Here is a 21,369-nt window from a genome sequence, read left to right as displayed (position 1 = left end):
TATACCGTCTATTTCGAGACTTTTAGATTACTTTTGAGTTCACTTTTACGTGTTTACTATACTAAAAATAAATGTCTATTTTTACTTATTCTGTTTGAAAAATTAAGAGATAATTTATCACTTAGGATCTAATTTACTACTCCATGTGTCCCTAATTACTTGTTCACTTTTGAATTGACACACCTATTAAAAAAATAAATATTGACATAGTGAGTTTACCATTTTACCCATATTAATTATGAAGTAGATGAATTAAAAACTTAAGGTTTTCAAAAAGTTCTACCTTTTTCAAAATAATTAATTGAGGGTCTAATAGGTAAGAAAAAATTGTCCTTTCTTGATTTGTCAAAATAGACAAGTAATTAGTGACAACTAAAAAAGGAAAAGTGGACAAGTAATTAGGAACAGAGGGAGTATTATTATTAACTATTGTCATTTTCCGAAATATTAAATTTCGTATATTCAAAAGACGATACAATAAAATTGTTATTCGATCTATTACTCCTTAAGGGGTATGAAGGAAAGTCAATACCCGATAAGTGAAAATGGACGGAGTCAATATGTCAAATTAATTTTTATCTACGATCAAATAGAAAGGTTCATCTTTAATCGAAGATTTCAGTTTGAGTCTCTTTAGGTACAACATAGGTAATTGATCATATTTAATGTAGGTATAACTCATAAGTAAAACCTAAAAGGCTATCCTTACGACTACAATAATTATAATGCTACTCCCTCCGTCCACAATTGTTTGTCAGGGTAAGGTCATGCACATCCCTCAAGGAAAATTTAATACAAGGTGTAATTTGACTAATATAACCCTACTATACCAAGAATACCAAAAGTCCACATAACTTTTCAATTGAACTACACTATCATTAAGGGTAGAATTGGAAAAAATTGACTAATTATTTCTTGATTGTTTAAATTGACAATTAATCTTGGACATCTATTTTTAGTATACCTGTCAAACAATTGTGGACGGAGGGAGTAATAAGTTCAGAGTACTTCAAGGAAAATAATTAATAATAGTAGTTCAGAGTATTAATTAATGACTATAAAGTTTTTGATAGTTACTGATAACCTCCTGCTAATTATTACATAAGGACTTGCATATTTATGATGACAACTAAGAAAAAATCCTATTGGCTAGAAAATTTGGCCAAAATGATATTTTACCTATATTATTTTACTTTTTAAAGTATTTTTATCATTTTAACTTTAATATTTTTTAACTAAAAAATGGAAAAAAAAGATCAGTTTATTTTAAAATAAAAAAATATTATATATTTTTAAATTTCTAGTCAAATTCTGGCCAAATTTTCTGGCCATTTAGCATTACCCGACAAGTAAAAGCAAGTTAGTAGTATTACATTCCCCGTTTATTTTTACTTGTTCATTATTTTAAAAATAGATTTTTATTTTTACTTATTCTTTTACATATTAAAAAAATAATTATTTTATTTCATGTTTTACCTTTAGAATTAATTGCTTATTCTTCAAAATATTTTTCAAAATTTAATAATAAACATTAATTAATATAAATATTATAATAAAATATTCATATTAATTATTACTATATTTTTCAAGGGGGTGAAAAATCTAAATTAACAAGTAAAAATGAATGAAGGGATATTTAAGAAAAAATAGTGTTTGAGTTGGAGGCAAACTCCTTGCTTCACATAGTTGGGACTTATATATTTAAGAGTTTTATTTCGTGCAAAGATTATTCAATATCTTTAATATGTTTTTCCATTATCATATTATTTATTGTTATTGTTTTTTTTAGGCTTAATTTGCATTATTATTTTTTGTTAGTTGTTATGTTTTGTTTTCTTTGTCTTTATACTTGAATTTGCTGGTCTTGAATTGAGGGTCTTTCAGAAATAGTTTCTCAACTCCGTGAGTCATGAGGTCCCAAGGTACTACACCAAAAATGCTCTTTAACGGTAATTAATAAATGACAATATTTTAATTGCCACTAAATATATTCTTTTAGTGACAATTAACCCTATTTGTAAACTCCATAAAACCTATATCGATATTGGATCCAACGACTATATACCAATGTTGGTAAAAGCTTCATCACTCTTTATTAATGTGTATATTTATTGCTATTAAAAATTATTTTTGTCATAGTAAAGTATGTGTATACTATACCCTCTCCAGACTCCACTTCAGAAATTTTATTGGGTATATATGTTATTATTATTTTCGGGTTTTCCACTCGATGTTCAATACTCCATCCTCTACAGACTTCACTTATGAAATTTTACTAGGTTTATTTTTATTTTTTTTGAGTTTCCCATTCGATGTTCAGTACCCTAATTGAAGCCCGAGTAAATATAAATTCACATCTAAAAGTTCCACATTGAAAATAAAGCATTGCTCTCTGACAAAAACAACTTTGTACCAAAAAAACTCGAGGTATGTTATTGTTATTATCCAAGATCTTCCCAAAGAATTCTCATTATTGTTATTGAAATAACTCTTTCATTCAAAGAGTTTTACTACGAGTCCATATTTTGAATGGAATATGAAATTATTGTACCTTATTATTCATTTAGTTCAACACATGTTTTATTTTAATAATTTATTTGAACTGGTCCAATTCCTTTAGCTCAAATTATTTATCAATCATCAAAATTTACTAAATCTATTTATTACCAATTATATTTTCTTTGAATTCAATTTTCATATTATGGTACTATATTATAAGTTCTTAATTTATAATAATATTTCGTATAACAATAAGAAGATTGAATAAATGACACCTTCATTAAAAAGATAGATTGTACTATTTCAATAAATATAAAAAGGGTTAGTATGTACACATAAAACGAGCTAGCTCTTAGGTACCCAAGTAATTAATTAATAATTAATTGAAGTCAATTATGTACTTTAATTAGGTCCTTTTTTCAGCTTTTAGGCTGAATTATTTATTGCTGCAATAGATTTAGCAAAGGATTAGGGGAACAATAATGATTTGGATTAGAAAAAAAGACACTAAGGATCTGACTAATTAGACTAATATCTTCTATGTTTTGGTTTAATTATATATAATACTCCTTCTATCCTGAATTTTAATGGTCAAACGGGTTTATATTAATTTTACGATGAAAAGTGTTCGAATACCCTTTTTCTATACTCTAACTCTGTCCTATTGGACTGAACGAATTTTTTTACAAGCTATTAGTAATAAATATTGAGAGTAAAACACGAAGATAATAATAATAATTAAAAAAAAGTACTAGCAAGTTAAAGTTGGGGGATAAAGACCAAGCACATGCACGCATGCAATTTGCTTTGTTTCTTTAGTTTAGAGGGCCCTACTTAAAGGTTTTTTTTTTAAAAAAAAAAGGGGTGTTCACGATCTGGATAAAAAATTTATTTTAAACTGAAAAATATTGGTCGATATTAGTCGAAACATAGAATCCTTGATCATTCGAGATATTTCTTTAGAAACTGCTCTAATTTAGTTGGGGATTGAAACAACATGATGTTGTGTAGAAGCCAATGAAGAAATTAACATAATATATAAACATGTCATTTAACTTTGCTTCAACAGACATCTTTGTCCATTAATTTTGAGTGTGCATAATTTGACATTTAAATTTATATAAAATTAAACAAATAGACACATTCGACGTGACGTTGAATTTTTATTATAAGAGTCCTTAATTTTTTTCATGTACACCTTCCATTTATATATAGGTTCCCTACTAACATTAATTTTTCTTGTATTAAATTTTTTTCTACCTCATATTAAAAACAAAACCACGTACAACTCCTAATTTGACACACACCTATTACCATATTTTAGGAGTCCTTAATTTTAGGGGGAAATTTACGTACAATTCATAATTTTACATATCATATTTTTAAGAGTTTTTCAACGTACAAAAATTATACTTACAACTACTAATTTACACTACACCTCCTACCATATTTTTACGTCCTCAATTTTCATAAATATTTTGATTAAATCGATAAGGTAATATTTTCATACAGAAAATTGAATTATTTTTTTACGTATTTCAGTGAAAATCTATTTTTTACCGTGTGTTTTTCAGTAAGTTACTTCGATGAGAAATGGATAGAAAAATTATCATTTATAACATAAATTTTTCATTAATTCACCGTAAAAATAACTGTCATAGTTACTGGAGTATGATTTTTGGTAGGGGCTATTACTGGTTATGGCAAACAGGTTATGAAGTGACAGGAAAACAGAAATAACTATTTATGCAGAGGGAGTAATATTGAACACTACTGATCATAATGTATGTCACAAAAAGATAAAATGTAAATCCAAAAGAGTACTAGAAGTACTTGCTAGTGTCACAGAAAAATTGTTTCCCATCCCACCCGTCGAGGATTAATAGTGTTCTCATTTACTCTCGAGCATAGCTCAAACCTTCAATATGTCGTTGATGATAGATGTACTCAACCACTTGAACAAATTTCTCCTGTTCAATTGATAGTTATTATGTCATAAGATTAAATTTTTTTTCTTGATTCTCATTTTCTTCAACAAAGGAAAGTCACCATATATGTAGAAAGTTCGTTACGGGATTTTAACGCTTCTTCAAAAGAGGCCTATGTTTTCTACGTTCAAATTTGAAAACTCTGATTAAAAGTAAAGAATCTTTACCACCAACCGCATTCTTTTGGTGGTTCAATCTTTGCAAGAGCCACATGGAGCTAGGAGGTGCAACATATTCATTTGAATTCTCTTCATCGGAAAATTATAGTATATAGTTTTTATTAAAATTAATTTTATGTAGATATATTAGATATTGAAACTTCTAATTTATTCGTATATTTGCGTTTTTCCTTGACCACTTTAAGGCACATCGATTTTAAGAAGCTTATCGCAGCTTTGTCTAGAACATGGCGTTCAGCCGTGTAGGAAAACTCACCCTAACCACCACACCCAACTCTAGGTGAGAAGCACCCTCAACCCACTTTTGTTTTTTCGTGTGCCCAAAAGTTTTTACATTTTAAATCACTTTGGTGAAAATCCTGACTATGTGGCGTATTGCAGCAATAAAACACTAAACATATCTCCACTTTTTCATAGTTTATTCATTTTCTCTTATTTATGCATTTGTTATTCTCAAGTACAATCTTTAACTTAAGGGTCCAAAGTCACAAGAAGTTCTATAAAAAGCAATTGCTAAGTACCAACTACACTTGAAAAAGTTAGAAGTCAAAAAGCAATAATAAGATTACTTCAAATCTTGATCCTCCAATGAATCATCAACTTCAAGTATCAAATGAAAATGAAGATAAATCATCATCACAACAAGAAGATGATGATGATGAAAATAAAGATGAATTTTTTCATGAAATCCTCCAAAGTGATTACCAACATTTGCAACAATGGCCTAATTATTTCACTGCCCCTAGTGCAACTTTAGTCCCAAAACACCAAAACAACACACAATGTCCAAGTCACAAAGATGAAACCAAGAAAGTATCACTAAAAAGGAAGCCAAAGAGGGCCAAAAAAGATGTTATGGAAGTCCATGGAAGCCGCATTGTCCGAGCCACGGGGAGGAAAGACAGGCACAGCAAGGTTTCAACAGCCACAGGTCCGAAGGACAGGCGTGTTAGGCTCTCTCCTAATACGGCAATTCAGTTCTATGACGTGCAAGATCGTCTTGGCTATGACCGTCCTAGTAAGGCTATCGATTGGTTGATTAAAGAAGCTCAAAGGGCTATCAATGCGCTTGAAAAAACTCCCTTTCAAGTATTTTCCAATAAGATTGACTCGACAAATAAAGCACTGAATGTCCGAAATGAAGAAGGCCAATTTGCTCTTGAACAAAGTTGGTCTGTTGATAAGAAAACGGAGTTAGAAGAGTTGGCTCGCCATTCTACGAAACTTAATGCCACAATGCAGCATTCAGCTGATCAATTTCCAGAGGGATGCTATAAAGAACAGAGTTCAAAAGTTTGTCAAGCAAATGCCACCCAAATTGTGAATTCATCAGCAAATGGTTCCAAGATTCAATCTTTTTGTGAATTTCAGACTCACCCACAAGCCCATTTTCACTCACAAACCAAAAGACAATCACCAAATGATGCCAAGATTCAATCTTTTTGTGAATACCAGACTCACCCACAAAGCCATTTTCAGTCAGAAACCAAAAAACAGTCACCAAATGTTGCCAAGACTCAATCTTTTTGTGAATTGCAGACTCACCCACAAGCCCATTTTCACTCACAAACCAAAAAACAACCAACTAATGATGCCAAGATTCAATCTTTTTGGGAATTGCAGACTCACCCACAAGGTCATTTTCAGTCAGAAACCAAAAACCAATCACCAAATGTTGCCAAGACTCAATCTTTTTGTGAATTGCAGACTTACCCACAAGGCCAATTCCACTCAGAAACTAAAAGACAATCAGCAAAAGATGCCAAGATTCAATCTTTTTGTGAATTGCAGACATACCCACAAGGCCAATTCCACTCAGAAACCAAAAGACAATCAGCAAAAGATGCAAAGATTCAATCTTTTTGTGAATTGCAGACATACCCACAAGGCCAATTCCACTCAGAAACCAAAAGACAATCAGCAAAAGGATGCCAAGATTCAATCTTTTTGTGAATACCAGACTCACCCACAAAGCCATTTTCAGTCAGAAACCAAAAAACAGTCACCAAATGTTGCCAAGACTCAATCTTTTTGTGAATTGCAGACTTACCCACAAGGCCATTTTCACTCAGAAACCAAAAACCAATCAGCTCAACTAGGCAACTTTTTCAGTTTTCAATCATGTCATCAAAATGAATCCATCAGTTTTTCTGGTGATCATCATCATCATGGCTTCAACTTTTCACCACAAAATTTCCCCACAGTTTTAGGCCAAAACCAAATGTTCAATTATCTGAGGGAACCCCTTCAGTCCACTTCTACTTTTCCTCAAACTATATCTTATTCCAATAATATTGGATTTGCAAATGATGGCTTATTGGGACTTTGTACTACTCCAATAACACAACAAGAAGAAGAAGATGAACAGGGTTCAATTTCCACAACTCTTCTACATTATCAAGATTAGTTTTTTCATCAAGTCCTTTTTGGAGCTGAAATATTTGTAAGTTAGATTTATTAATGTATAATTCTTATTATAGAAATGAAAAAAAAATCTTGAGCCAAGTCTTGGAGTAACAGTAAATTTAATTTTGTGTAACTTATAACCTATAGGTTACTGGTTTGACACGTGAAATCAGTCACTAATATTTGTATCATGATAGACTGTCTATGTTACACTTTTGAAGTGCGATTTTTCACTAAATTCTGTATGAATACGGGATACTTTACGCACATGGAGTGGTCACTCCTTTAGTAGTAGTAGTAGTAGGTGTTACTCAATTCATGACTCATGAGTAAGCATAGTTCAATTTTTTGAATTTGTATCCTTTTTTTTTGGCCCTTTCTTTTCACTTTGTCTAGAAAGAATTGTGTTATTGTCTCATTATATGATTTTAGATAATTGTTTTCTGAGCTAGAATTTGAAGTTGAACTATGATTGACGTACATTTATTAACAATAATGTAAGGAGTTTCAAGATTTATTTTAGATAGTTCATAGTTAGACATGAAATTTCATACGGAATTTGTAGGAAATGTATTCGTCTGAAATAATTTTCATCGAAAATCTTACATTATTGACTTCGTTCTAATGGGAATGTCCGTAAAAAGAAGACTAGTGTGTTTATATTTAGAAGGCTAGAAGCACTTATTCTAGTTCACAAAGAGTTGAGAAGAAAGTCTCTTCTCATGCCGTTGTCGTTGCTCGACTTGGCTTCGGATTTTGATTTGATTGCGAACTACTTCTGTATATTTTCTTATAAACAGAAAGTTGAGTCTTCATGTGATTTGAGACTATCTTTGAGTTCAACGAAGCCGTAAGCGTTTGAGGCATCGCTATTTCGGCTATATCTATATCTGTTTTTATTTTGGGAGGAAGTAATTCAACATTTCGGATACAGCGGGGGATTAAATTACTTAAGGATACAAACTGAATTTTGTGATCTCGGATATTTTTCTTTAAAGTTTCTATTTTTCGGTCCAGATTATTTCAATTTTCTGGTTTACTAATTTGAACACAAACTAATATTCTCTTCATTTCAATATGTTTGTATTACTTTTTTTTTGTCTATTTTAAGCAGAATGTCTCTTTTCTTTTTGACAACTTTTTGATTCTAACCATCTACATGACATGTTAAAGAACATTCTGATACATTCTACATATCTTTCTTCAAAGTTTCTATTTTTTGATTTCCAGATTATTTCAATTTTCTGATTTACTAATTTGAATACAGACTAATGTTCTCTTCGTTTTAATATGTTTGTATTACTTTTCTTTTTTTGTCTATTTCAAGCCGAATGTCTCTCTTTTTTTTTACAACTCTTTGATTCTAACTATCTACATGACATGTTAAAGATCATATGATTAAAGAACATTCTGATACATTCTACATATTTTTAGTTTAAGATCACGAAATTCAAAAGTCTTATTTATTATTTTTTAAATATTGTACCAAAGTAAAAACCAGATAAATAAATTAAAACGGAGGAAATAACAAGAATTGCCTCTGCAAAACCTGAGGCTGACACCATGTGAGTCCATGGAATTGTGATTTTCATATGAAGAGTTCCATCTAGCAATGATGACTACAAGAAAGTAGCTTTTCATTCATGTGGGCAGGTCTATCTGGTGGACATTAAATAAGGGATTTCCCCAAAAATAGAAAAAAAAAAAAAAACTATTGACTAGGTTCATTAGGCCATTTTATTTTACAAGTTTAATACACCCTCCCTCCTCTCTTCTTTTTATGTGAGACAATTCGGAGTATAAAGATCAAAATTATTATTTTTTTTTAAAAATAATTAGTAAATTTTGATATAAAATGTTTAATTTCTTTCAGAATAACGACTCATTTAGGTTCGCTCTAAAAATTCAAATTGGATAAAAGTGTTGAGATCTTCTTAACATGTTTTTTAAGAATTTAGCTTTTATCGACAGAGCGACATGATTATTAAGTTTAGTTGAAAGTTTACTAAGACAAGAAGGTATGAAAAAAGTAGCTAATAATGTCTTAATGAATTGTTTTTTACTCTTAAAAATACTACGAGTTATAATAATTTACTATTCAAATATTTACAAGGATAAAAAATTTGTTACTCTAAATAATAATTATTGAATCACATAAAGTGAATAGTAGGAGTAGTTAATAAACAAACCTAGCTAGGGCTTCCTCTTTTGGTTTGGTTACAATGATTGATTGTCATATGGAGGTTACATATTTATTATAGGCATGCTCACATTAGACTTTTTGCACTATTCATCAACAGTCAAAATATTTAATTCACTTTTATTTTATGAAGATTTCTGTCCTTTGTTTTTGTTTTCATATTTTCCTTTTATCTTTTATTAAATAAGACATTAATGTCTAGTTTAAATTATTTTATATCGAAAAAAATTTGAGTAACTCAGTTGATTGACTATCTGGACTTTCATTTTGTTGGTGAGAATTCAATTTCTCACCTCTAGTGAGCATTGGACAAAGGCGGAAAAGATATTACTCCATCTGTTCCAATTCATGTGACATACTTTTCCTTATAATGAAAGTCGAAGTGTTCAACAACAATGAAGACCAAAAATCAAGTGTCTATTAATATATTTGTATATGAAACCAACATGGGATACACATAACCAAAAACAAAGTATCACCAAGCAATAAGATGTTACTATAACCAAAAACACTCTGCAATATCTTTTACATTTTGTACAAAACAGATGTTCTGAGCAAAAAAATTGGCAACAAACACAATAAGGAACATTCAAACTTGAATATTCTGAGCTCTGAACCTATGAACATAAATACTTTATCTATACACATTATAACCAATGAAAAACTTTTTTTTTCTTTCATATACATAAGCTCGGAAGAGCTCGGAAATTTAAACGAAAAACTGGCAAACTTCACTTCACTGTTCAGACACATATCCAACTTCAAGTTTTTCAGCATCATTTGATCCTCACCGGAACTGTAGAAACGCGTCTTAGGTTGAACATATCATCTTTCTTTCAATTGCTTCTAAGATACCACCTCCTGTTTGTCAATGCTTGTTTCAACTTTGTTGATTCCTTTCTGTGCAGTTAGTTTATCAGCTGCTTCGTATGATAGCTTTCGAGGCTTCATAGCACGTTTCCGATTGGCAGAAGTTGATTTAACAGAAACTGGTGTTTTTGTTGTTTGAGTTTTGTAACTTTTAGGAGTCTTGCTTGCTGTTCTATTGACAATTTTTGGACTTGATTGAACAGGGATTCGGCTTTCCCATGGTCGAGCAGCGATCCAGCGATCTGTCCAGCTCCAGCCCCAATTAGCTTTGCCTAAATCATGGATACTTGATCCAAACATTGGGTTGGAATTGGCTCTCCACTGTGACATAATATTCCGAACAATGATGATTCTTGTTCTGAAATGGACAATGAAAATACTATAACCTAGAGAATCGTATAAAATGAACATGCCTGATGAGAAAATGCATATGCCATAGTTCGTTCCCGCTTCACTGCTGCTTCTTCTCTCTGATGTATCCTTGATAGAACCACTTCCATTGTTTCAGGGCCACCACTCCACTCTACCTGTTAGCCATTGGCTCATGTTAGAGAAGTAATACTGCATAATGCAAGGCCAAAAAACTTGTGAAGTTAAGCCTATGTTGCTCGAACTCTTCAAAAAGTATCAACTGGTACATGTGGGATCCTCCAATAGTGAAATATTTTAAGGATCTGACACAGGTGCAGCAGCATTTTTGGAGAGTCCAAGCGACATGGAGGTAAACTATCTCAAATATTAGAACATTTGAGTGGAACGTCTAATTAGCATTAGTTGAAACCCACCTCTTTCACTATGGGCCTTTTTGTTTCCCAACCCACCCCCTAGGAGGATCAATAGTGCTCCCACTGGCCACTTATACTCCAGTGACTACGGACCTTTTAATGGTCTTGGAACACTTGCTAAATTTACATGTGAAATTGTGCAAGTTTTTGGCTTTCCTTCGCCACTTTATATCTTTTAATTGCAGTACCATTCCTAATATACTTTGTAATAATTTGTTTTTCAAGTGACTTTGGGAGAATCACTTTAAGCTAAGCCAGAAACAACAGAACTCCGTTGCAACAATAAATTTGCAACCTTGACCAAGGATGACGTTGAGGCACAACTTTGCATTAATGAAGTGTGGTTGTTCATGTGTTTTAGAATGTTCATTTGGTGTGAATCTAATCCAGAATGGAAATGGGAAGATGCATAAGAATCATATATCTAAGCTTCTAGAAGTTATTGCGCACGAAGAACCTTCTTTGCGAAAGAACAGCTCCTATGAGGGAATGAATAATCATTCGATAAGGATTTCTCATAGTTGGCGCTGCCGCACATGCAGCTATTTTATGGTAAGGGATTATGATCCAATCAGATCTCTGATACACTGCTTCAAATGTATCGTCATTGTCATACAAATAATACTTAGTCTGTTTTCCACGTATCGTCTTAGAGACAGATTAATCACAGGTAACTGTGTAGTTAACTCCAAAAAAGGTTTAGATTTCAGAACATGGAAGTAGTTCAAAATGATCCTACTCATAACTAATATATATTCCTTTTTTGGGAGTACCTAGACAGTGGAAATTTTTTCTTCTTTTTTTTTCATCGTTTATGACAGACGCATTGGTAATTTTTGGACCAAACTATTAACAGGGGGCATTTCTATATAATTTCGCAATAGTAAAAGGACATTTTTGACCCTTTTCCGGTAAAAATAAATAAAAAGAAAAACTAATATATGAGAGCAAATAAAGATATGAAGGCTTCATATCCTACGGAAAATCTAGTATAAAACCAGTCAAGAGCAGAAGAAAATGGCTAAGTGTAACCTCTAAGTTATGAAGCTTTGCCTCTAGCTTCAATTGATTCTCCAGTTTCTTCTGCTTAAGACGTCCTTCTATGACCATACGAACACGACAAGCTCTAATCTCGGCTTGTATCCTGTTCCATGAATGGAGAGCGCTCAAGGTTGTCGAAGCTTGTTTTTTCACAGAAGGGCCTTGTGTCATAGAATGTAACCTTGATATCCCTTTCAAGCGACGCAAAGTTTTCCTTGCCTGGAAAAGGAGAAAACACATATTCAACCTATAGAAAGAGTTGTAGCAATTTCTTTGGATAACTGTAGGGAAACAAGTTGAGGCACTCATGATCATCCCTATTGCAAATTATAACTTATGGACTTAACCAAACTTATGTTACCATATATGCACGGAAAGCTGTCTGAATCCTTATGGCTGCGTTATCTTCAGAAGGAATTCCCATTTCTCTGTGCTTTTTGACAGAGGCACCATTTGTTCTTCTTGAAGGCTCTTTCTGAGAGTTTTCATCCTCCTTGCGTCCTATAGAAGTTCTCTGTCTCAAGAAAAACTATGAATCTGATTGATCTTGTCTAGTACTGGAGAAGAAAGCAGTGCATGAAAATAACTGAAGGAATGGACTATAATAGAATCATGGTGTATGAGAGGGTATCCATTAATAATTTCACTTCCCGTCTTAAGAATACTTATTTATTTAAGCGACATACATAACTCTTTCAACCTTTTAGTCAAGCCACATGACACACACAGGAATTAATAACAAGCACCATTGTAGGAATCAATCTGAGTCCTGAGAGAGCAAACGAAACCTTTAAACAAAATACTCCCTCCGTTTCAATTTGATTGCCTGGTTTTGACTTGGCACGGAATTTAAGAAAGTAAAGAAAACCTCTGAATCTTGTGGTCCTAAACTAAAGATACGTTTGAAATTACCGAAATGCCCTTTAATCTTGTGGTCTTAAACATGTCACGCGGAAAGTTAGAATTAAAGAGTTGCCAAAAAAGGAAAGAGGCATACTTTTTGCAACAGACTAAAAAAGAAAGTAAAACAAACAAATTGAAATAGCGGGAGTATTATTTGTCAACTGCCTATACTTCCTTGTCCACAGTTGACAGTACTTATCATATTATGTAAATCAGTAAATCTCAACGTTGAGTCTGGAAATTAAGATATATTAATGATCCACAGCTTCTAAAATCCAAAAGTCAAAGAAAAATTGTTCATACAATAAGTAGTAGGGAGGCTTACCTTTAATCTTTTCGATCTGCCATCTTTTGCTTTTCTCAAACTGATTACATTTTTAAGCCAGTATCCAGAACCCATTGCAGATGCTTGTTATATATATGTGTCTTACCCTGCAGGACATAACAAATTGAAAAAGAGAAGAGTATCAGTTATGAAGTTTTCTACTTTTCATATGCCACGTCTAATACATACGTGAATCCGAGGATGGAAGAAATGAAGATATTTTAAATGGTTGTGCATCAAGAAGGAAGATTTGGACTTATAAATACAATTATTATAGAAGGGAATGTGACTTCAACCGAAAAACTGAAAATAAGAAGGCGTTGGCTTACTCTCAGTTTGCATGTATTTCTTTTCTTCTAACTTTGGGAAGTGGGAGATTTAGGAGGACTACACTCTCTCAAGGAAAGTACAAACGGAGTGATATAATGAGGATTCGCACAGACAACCACGACTAACTTAGAATTCAAGTGTAGTTTTTCAATCACTATGCAGAACAACCAAAGTCAAAGTTCAGCAATAAAATCTGCCAGCCTATCACATGTTATATTATAGGGAACTTTTCTAATAACAGCAAGATATATGTGCTTTATTAATACTTAAAGTGCAATTAAACTACAGCTCATGGGGAATAAGCAATCAGTGAGTGCAATTGATGCAATGATTTAGTGGGCCAAAGAAGTAAGAAGAATTATTCCAAAACCTTAAAATAGACACATGCATTCAGACAACCTAGAAAGTTTCAATTATAGACTACATAACCATGAAAATAATACTTAAAAATCCGATACCTCATACCTTGCATCATCTATCATCACAAAAGTATGTACTTAAAACGTTACCTACTGCTTAATGAAACTTTGTGCTAGCATATCAAGCAAATGCAACGATAATTGTCCAATACAGTAGTAGAAATCGCCTCATATACAAATAACTCCACATCCTATGCACGAAACTCCTTGTAGGTCAAATTTATATAACCATGTAGCAATGTCTAACTAACTCAGACCTATTCGTAATTTTGTTCAGAATTAATTATTCCCTCGCCAATCATAGATGCCATAAGGTGTTCTAAACAAATTGATCGAGCATTACTTAATACATGTTTATGGTCTAACATGCATTCCTCCATATATCAATAGGGGTACACAACAAAAGCTCCAACTAGATAGTGAAAGATTCTGTCTAAACAGAGGCCGATCCAGGACACGAGTATCATTGACCCATTACACTCGCTACTCTTTTAGGATAATGAGCCAGAATTAGCATAAATATATAATTAACAAATTACTTAACACACACAGAAACATCTAATAAAATTCAAACTAATCATGGTGCACAAATCCCACCACCACCAATTACCAACCATGTGAACCCAACCCTATGTCTAAAATAAAACAGACAGGTCGCAGGAAGATCATTGCAGATGATCTGCAGTACTTAAAGCATAACCAGGGGCAGGGCTAGAAGCTAACATACACATTCGGCCAAACCTAATAGCTTTAGCTCAAATCTTGTATTTATATTAAGAAAATTAATCAAATATGTACTAAATTGAAATTCAGAACCCAGTTACTAACATTTAATATCGTTATACTAGAATTTAGAACCCATAAAGTTCAAATCCTGACTCCACCTCTAGCCCTCTTAACTCTTCTAGTAGGTAAAAAAAACACCCAGAGCAGCCAAATCAAAGCCCTTATTCGCTTCTAGTTTCAGTAAGGAAGCAATAGCACAGAGCTAATAATCCAATGAGCTAAACACTACTGTTGACTTCTTTCCCACATCAACACACACACATCCACATTTCTCACAAATTTTGGTCAAATAAAAAGTACCCAGATACATATTTACACCAGAAAGTAACAAGAACACAAACTTTGAACATAAGAAACAAATTGTGGACAAAAGGTCAAACAAAGAGTACCCACTACCCATAGACATATTTACACCAGAAAGTAACAAGAACACATAAAAATGCAATCTTGAAACTTTGAACATAGGAAATAAACTGTGGACAAAAAAATTTGGTAAAACAAAGAGTAACCCAGATACATATTTACCCCAGAGAGTAACAAGAACACATAAAAATGCAATCTTGAAACTTTGAACATAGGAAATAAACTGTGGACAAAATATTTTGGTCAAACAAAGAGTACCCCAGATACATATTTACACCATAGAGTAACAAGAGCACATAAAAATGTAATCTTGAAAACTTTGAACATAAAAAAAATTAAATTGTGGGTACAAAAACATACCACAGTAGTAGCAAAAGCCCTTGCAAGCAAAAGGGTATACCTGAAAACACACAGAAAAAAGAGAGTAATGATTACAGTAATGGAATTGCAAAATAGTACGAGTGATAGAGAAGAAATAATGTGAGGAATGTAAAAGCAAAAGGGTAGGTACTATACCTTTGTCATTTGTGTGAAAAAATATGTGGATTGGCCATGGCCCTTCAGGCTTCAGCTTGACAACAACAGCTCAGAATTTTTTTTCCCCCAAAAGGAGTTGAACTAACAAAGAACTATAGAATATAACAGCTTGTTTGGATGGTTGATAAATACAATGTATATTTTATTAAACGATGAATTTGGTGTAATTGCATATGTTATTGTTTGTTGGAAAAAAAATTGTTTTAGTATAAACTTAGTTAAATTTTGTAAAATATGATTAAAGGCAAGTGAATTAGGTTTGGTCACGTTTTCTTTCCTATGAGTTAATAATTAAAGCAAATAAAAACTATATTCAAGAGTGAAAGTAAAAACAATTAGTTATATCTTTTTTATATTAATTCCATTTATATATTCATATCTCTCCATAATAATATTTTTATATTTTTAATTTGTGGAATCGATCATTCATGTTAAGTTATATTGTATGTTCTCTGTAACAATATTTCATTATAACAACACAACAATATCGAAACAAATATCATCATATTATATTTAAGCAACTCTCATCAATTCTCAAATCTCAATCAAATCTTTAATTTATGTATTCAAGTCAATAATACACAGCTACAACGACTGCTGAACCAACCCCCATGATACGGCTTTATGGCATTGTTTTCCTCCTAAAATTTGTGCTCCGTTTATTAATTTATGTGATACAATTTAATTACATATAAAGTTTCATACACAAATAATAATTTTAAATTTTTATAGTCTTATACATGTTATAATATATTTTCTGGTTGTTAGGATTTCTTTTAAATGTGTGAGTTATGATCTTAAACGTGTTATAATATTCGTGTCACTTATAAGAGATTCTTATTAAAGATAAAACAAAATTTTCAAGCTAATTACTTCAAATATAAAAAAATATAGTATTCTTTTTAGAACTAATTAATAAAATATAGTAACAAATAAATTAAAATGAGGAAAATAACAAATCTGCTGATAATGATTTTTCTCATGCCACTTATTATATAGTATAATATAATTAATACAATGGTTGCTTAAGAACTCAAAAGAGGTGCTATTTATTTGGAATTTTTTTGCGGCAAACAGGGGTGGCGTAGCCACATACATTGAAGGATGGTTAGTTGATTGATAGTATTGATTAACACATGCATTATGTTAGGCGAAAAATTATTTATTGGTTTATATTGAATAAAATGTGGAATAATAAGAATATGTACAATAGCGAGGTAGGGATTAATTGATTATTCAAAGACATATTATATATCTTTCTAAAATAATGTTATCTTAATGTGACTTATAGATCACTAATTCAAACAGTGAAAACAATTATTAATGCTTATATTTAGGTAAACTATCTAAACCATATCCCTTAGGATGCAACCCTTCTTTGAACCTCGCTAATGCAGAATATTTTGTGTATAATTAGACTGCCCTTTTATATATAACAATATTTTTCATTATTAATCATCACATAGCCCTTTCATTATTATTAAACACTACATAAATGATCTTTACATTATAATGTAAAACAATTAGTGTGTAAACTAACTAAACCATAAGGTATAAGATCGCAATCCCACCAAAAGATCTCTTATTTATGAGCCCACTTTACTCTTTTAAAAGTCATACTATGAAAAAGAATATTTTAGAAAATTCCCAAGTATTAAAAAGTCAAAAGTCAAAAAAGTATAATTACATCAAATTGAAACTTTTAAGCCAACCCTCATTTTTCAAACAATTGAGATCAATCACAAAGCCAAGTAGGATTAAAAAATGAAGAGAAATTATAAGAGGACAAAAGCTTATTCACATTGATATTTATATCAAATTATATAATATAAATATATGATATTATCTGAACGTATACTTTTATCACTTAATTATGAACAATTAATGTATATTTTCATTTTATTAAACTACTTTATCATGATGAATTAAATTAATTTGATATGATTTACTTCATTAAGTAGTAACTTAAGAGGGTGATTATATTACTCCACTTATATAACAATGTTAACAATCATAATCAAGCACAAAAGTAGGGTGATGATAACAATTCAACACACATGCTAGGCAATTACAAGATCTTAACTATTCTTATTAGTATTTGGTTTTGTTGATTAATAGTTTGATTGAACAAGTTTTTAAGTAGTAAAAAATGCTTATTTAAAAAGAAAAAGAAAAAATAGGAGTGAAGTAATTCTTCAAAAGCTAAAAAAGAACCTTTGAAATCTTAATTAAGTACATATTGTTGCTTTTATATTAATATAAAAGTATTTTTCAAATTAATTAGTCAGTTCAAGAAAATAAAGTGTTATCAAGAGAAGTTCCTCCCACCTAACTCGTCTTGACGATCAAATGAGGTTTTTGGTTGATATGTACTCCCCTCCTCCTTTTTAGGTAAAGCTATATACTAAAATCTTAGTGTTCAATTCTCATGAAGTCTATTTTTCAAAAGTGAAGTTCCCTAAATATATAGCCAAAAAATATCTTTTTCTTCTTGAAAAGTATTTTCTTATATTATTTTTTTAATTGGACAAGAAAAGAATTTCATGTTAGGCCCAAAAAAATCATGGCTAAACTTAAACCTCAATATACTAAAATCTTAGTGTTCAATTCTCATGAAGTCTATTTTTCAAAAGTGAAGTTCCCTAAATATATAGACAAAAAATATTATTTTTTTCTTGAAAAGTATTTTCTTAATTGGACAAGAAAAGAATTTCATGTTAGGCCCAAAAAAATAATGGCTAGACTTAGACCTCAATATGGTCCCGGCGGGGCTCGAACCCGCGACCTTCGGCTCATAAGACCAACGCTCTAACCAACTGAGCTACGGGACCACTTTATTTAATAATTAAACATTTTAGTATGTGATCGTTTAATATCTCAATAGATTTGTCCAAAAATTATTTATTTCAATCATGTTCTACATAATAAATTAGTTTAGTGTTTAGAAACTCTAAACTTTTCTAATTCCCTCTTAAAGATTTGTTACCGTCCATCTCGAGTATACTAAAATGAAAAAAAAACAAATAGATTTTGTTGCATCTCATATAAAGTATTAAATCAGAAATGAAGAAAGGAGGGAGAGAAAAACATATTGATTAGTGACTATGAAACCTCAATTCTTGACTTGAGGGGACACGAAAGGCCTCTGCATTTCCGTCCTTGGATAGATATAGTGGAAGGACAAAGCTTTTGATATTTTTCATGTTGTCAAAGAGTTGAACAATGATTTTTTCTGTTCAAAACTCATGCCGAGTGTACAATCGAATTGATCAGGTCGAATAAACTTATGGTAAGTTTTTACTGATAATAATATCCCGGATATATAGATTATAGTCAAACCGTCCTATACTAAAAAAAGTTCAACGGTATCTAGGCACACTTAAAACAGTTTAAATACACAGCTTACTAAAACGACGATGTCAATAAATTAAACATAAATTATGTCACAAATTAACAACAAAACGATGTCTTCCAAATAAAAATCAAATCAAATACTACAAAATCTCCATTAGAAATCATTTTTGTGACTAAGTTCGTTTTTTCGTTTCCTTTGCTACCAAACATTGACCGGAGTAATGGCGCAAACTGCTGCTAATTGTGAGAGTACCTTTGAGAAAGATCAGCTTCCGACTGCCACATTAGAATTGACAGTCAATATATCATCACGTGTACGGGGGATCTACTACGTTTCCGAATCCACAAATCATCTGACTACTTCTCAAAAATGCATCTCTAAGACGAAACCGATGTCTCTGCATCTTTTCAGTTCACAGGTAAGTGTAACATAGTAACACTGAGGCGGAACTGGGTTAATGATAGCCCCTTCCTCTTCCCCTTCCGCGAAAACCCCTTCCTCTGCCTCTACCTCTTGAACTTCTCCCTCCATATGATAGTCCTTGAAAAGCTCTATCAACGAGCTGGTTCTGCATGCTACCACCTCCCCGACCCTTCTTCGGTCCAGAACTACTGGAATTATTAATAGCACCAGCGGGTCGTTTTACTCTGGGGATAAAGAAATGGACAAGATTAAGGTAGGATGAGAAAGTATATGAAAAGGTAGCTAGTGACCATCCTAAAAGAACATAAACCCTCTGCTAAGTCTTCCATATTGAATGAGATTTTGAGTATAAGTTATAACCAATAATAACAGTCGGCAAATAACAAGTGACGGGAAAATAAAAAAAAGCTTTGAGTTCAAACAATTAACACTCGAGACCTAAAAGCATCTTGAGATGATACACAAACAGTAAGCCGAGAACACCTTTCCTTTTGTACTAGCTTATGTCTTGGGTCATGGTCTTTGTGCTCTATTAAAATAGTGCTAGAATATATTATATATCACTATGCAGCCAGTTAATAATCCATGCAACAATATTAATTATGAGACCAGACTAGTCAGATAAACTAGGGTAACCACACCCTCTTTCTGTTTAGTAGTTCAAACAATAACATACCCAGTTGAAGCTGCAGTCGTTGGTTTTGTAGATTTCACAACTTCCTTCCAAGAAAGGTTGATTTTTTTGTCCCCAATGAATGAAGGTGTTTTTGCATGTAATGGCTGAGTAATCAAAGATAACAGTTGATTCAAGACAGTCCCGCATAAGCAAAAAATGTATTTCTATATCTTAAAATTCTGCTTAATTACCTGTGCCATAGACAGTATATTATTGCAAGTCCTCAGCCCTGTAGTAGTATTCTGCTTTTGAGCCTTCTGCAGAACCCAAAAGATTTTACTGCTCAAATAGTGCATCATTAAGTCGCATTTTAAGAACATTTTGATAGAACCTGGAGAATGTACTCACGATTTTTTCCTTTTCTTCATCAGATTTAGCAGCAGCAAATGCTTTATTGTGCTCCACCATCCCTTGAGTTAATTTCTTAATGGTAGCCCTAGCAAGCTCTTCAACACAGTTTAACCTGAATCAAATACCAAAGAAGATAAGTGAATTCAAGACTTGAAGGAATGCAAGCACAGTAGGGGTGTCAAATGAGCGGGTTAAGCTGAGTTTTGACGGATAAAAACAGGTTGTGTTAAGAAATGGACGGGTCAATAACCCACCCAAAGGTTACTTCGGCTGAAATGAGTTGGGTCAAGTGGGCTAAAACAATAGGTCATACATAGCCCAGCTGTTACCAAGTTTTAATTTCTTTGCTTTCTTATACAACTACGCCTCAATCCAATATAAGTTGGGATCAGCTATATGAATCTCCACCTTTTCATTTAAGCTCATGAATCAATTTGAGCTACATATCAGCCCAACTTTTAACTTTTAGATGAGCTGCTGGGTGGGTCAAAACGGGTTGAATTAATAAACGGGTGGGACATATTTTCATGGACTAATTTTTATTTTGCCACTCCTAAAGCACATCAAGTTAGCTGGCCCGGACACCACGGTAATCAAAAAAGAAAAGAAAAAAAGCACAGTAAATTAAAAGGATAAGTGCTTCCAACATGGATCATTGACACCGCCCAATCAATGAACTGCACACCTAGAGCCTATAACAGTTAGCAAGGTTCCAATAGCTTGCTTAGGGAAAAAGTACAGTTCAGTAATTACGTCTTTCTAGGATTATATATATTTATTGGGAATATTGGTTTTATTTACTTTTTCTATAGCAGATCAATGAAAAGGAAAAATAATGGAAGAATACATAATGATTGATTTAGCATAGAAAATGACAGAAACCTCTAGGACCCCTCTCTCTCCACTCATCTCGTTCTCTCTCCCTCCCCACCC

General features: G+C 32.2%; 2 protein-coding genes and 1 non-coding gene across 6 annotated transcripts in view; all 3 read right to left on the bottom strand.

The window, feature by feature from the left end:
• Positions 1-9,745: 9,745 nt before the first annotated feature.
• On the bottom strand, positions 9,746-15,717 carry LOC102589725 (protein IQ-DOMAIN 1). Of its 4 annotated transcripts, none has more exons than XM_015315098.1 (7): positions 15,611-15,717; positions 15,455-15,494; positions 13,197-13,306; positions 12,330-12,482; positions 11,960-12,187; positions 10,556-10,669; positions 9,746-10,463 (listed from the first exon to the last, which is right to left on the bottom strand). In XM_015315098.1, exons 3-7 carry the CDS (start codon positions 13,269-13,271, stop codon positions 10,119-10,121), a joined length of 915 nt encoding a protein of 304 aa, XP_015170584.1. In that variant the 5' UTR covers positions 13,272-13,306; positions 15,455-15,494; positions 15,611-15,717; the 3' UTR covers positions 9,746-10,118. The 4 variants fall into 4 exon arrangements, with proteins under 4 accessions (XP_015170584.1, XP_006361055.1, XP_006361056.1 ...); XM_006360993.2 differs by having other exon boundaries at positions 13,197-13,303; XM_006360994.1 differs by lacking the exon at positions 15,611-15,717 and having other exon boundaries at positions 15,455-15,589.
• A 2,671-nt stretch (positions 15,718-18,388) lies between these two features.
• TRNAI-UAU (transfer RNA isoleucine (anticodon UAU)) lies at positions 18,389-18,462 on the bottom strand. Its single transcript has one exon. It is a non-coding gene; the product is annotated as a tRNA-Ile (tRNA).
• Positions 18,463-19,033: 571 nt separating this feature from the next.
• Positions 19,034-21,369, bottom strand: part of LOC102589398 (apoptosis inhibitor 5) — a 13,433-nt gene continuing 11,097 nt past the window's right edge. The window contains exons 13-16 of the mRNA XM_006360991.2: positions 20,434-20,548; positions 20,277-20,342; positions 20,086-20,189; positions 19,034-19,633 (exon numbers count right to left, since the gene is read on the bottom strand). Coding sequence (XP_006361053.1) covers positions 19,441-19,633; positions 20,086-20,189; positions 20,277-20,342; positions 20,434-20,548 — 478 coding nt within the window. The 3' untranslated portion in view covers positions 19,034-19,440. The remainder of the gene's footprint in view (positions 19,634-20,085; positions 20,190-20,276; positions 20,343-20,433; positions 20,549-21,369) is intronic.

The sequence above is a fragment of the Solanum tuberosum genome, unplaced genomic scaffold (genome assembly GCF_000226075.1).
Source record: "Solanum tuberosum cultivar DM 1-3 516 R44 unplaced genomic scaffold, SolTub_3.0 scf00338, whole genome shotgun sequence".
Classification (NCBI taxonomy): Eukaryota; Viridiplantae; Streptophyta; class Magnoliopsida; order Solanales; family Solanaceae; genus Solanum; species Solanum tuberosum.
Note: the sequence above shows the minus strand (reverse complement) of the source record. Positions and strands in the feature narration are given on the sequence as shown.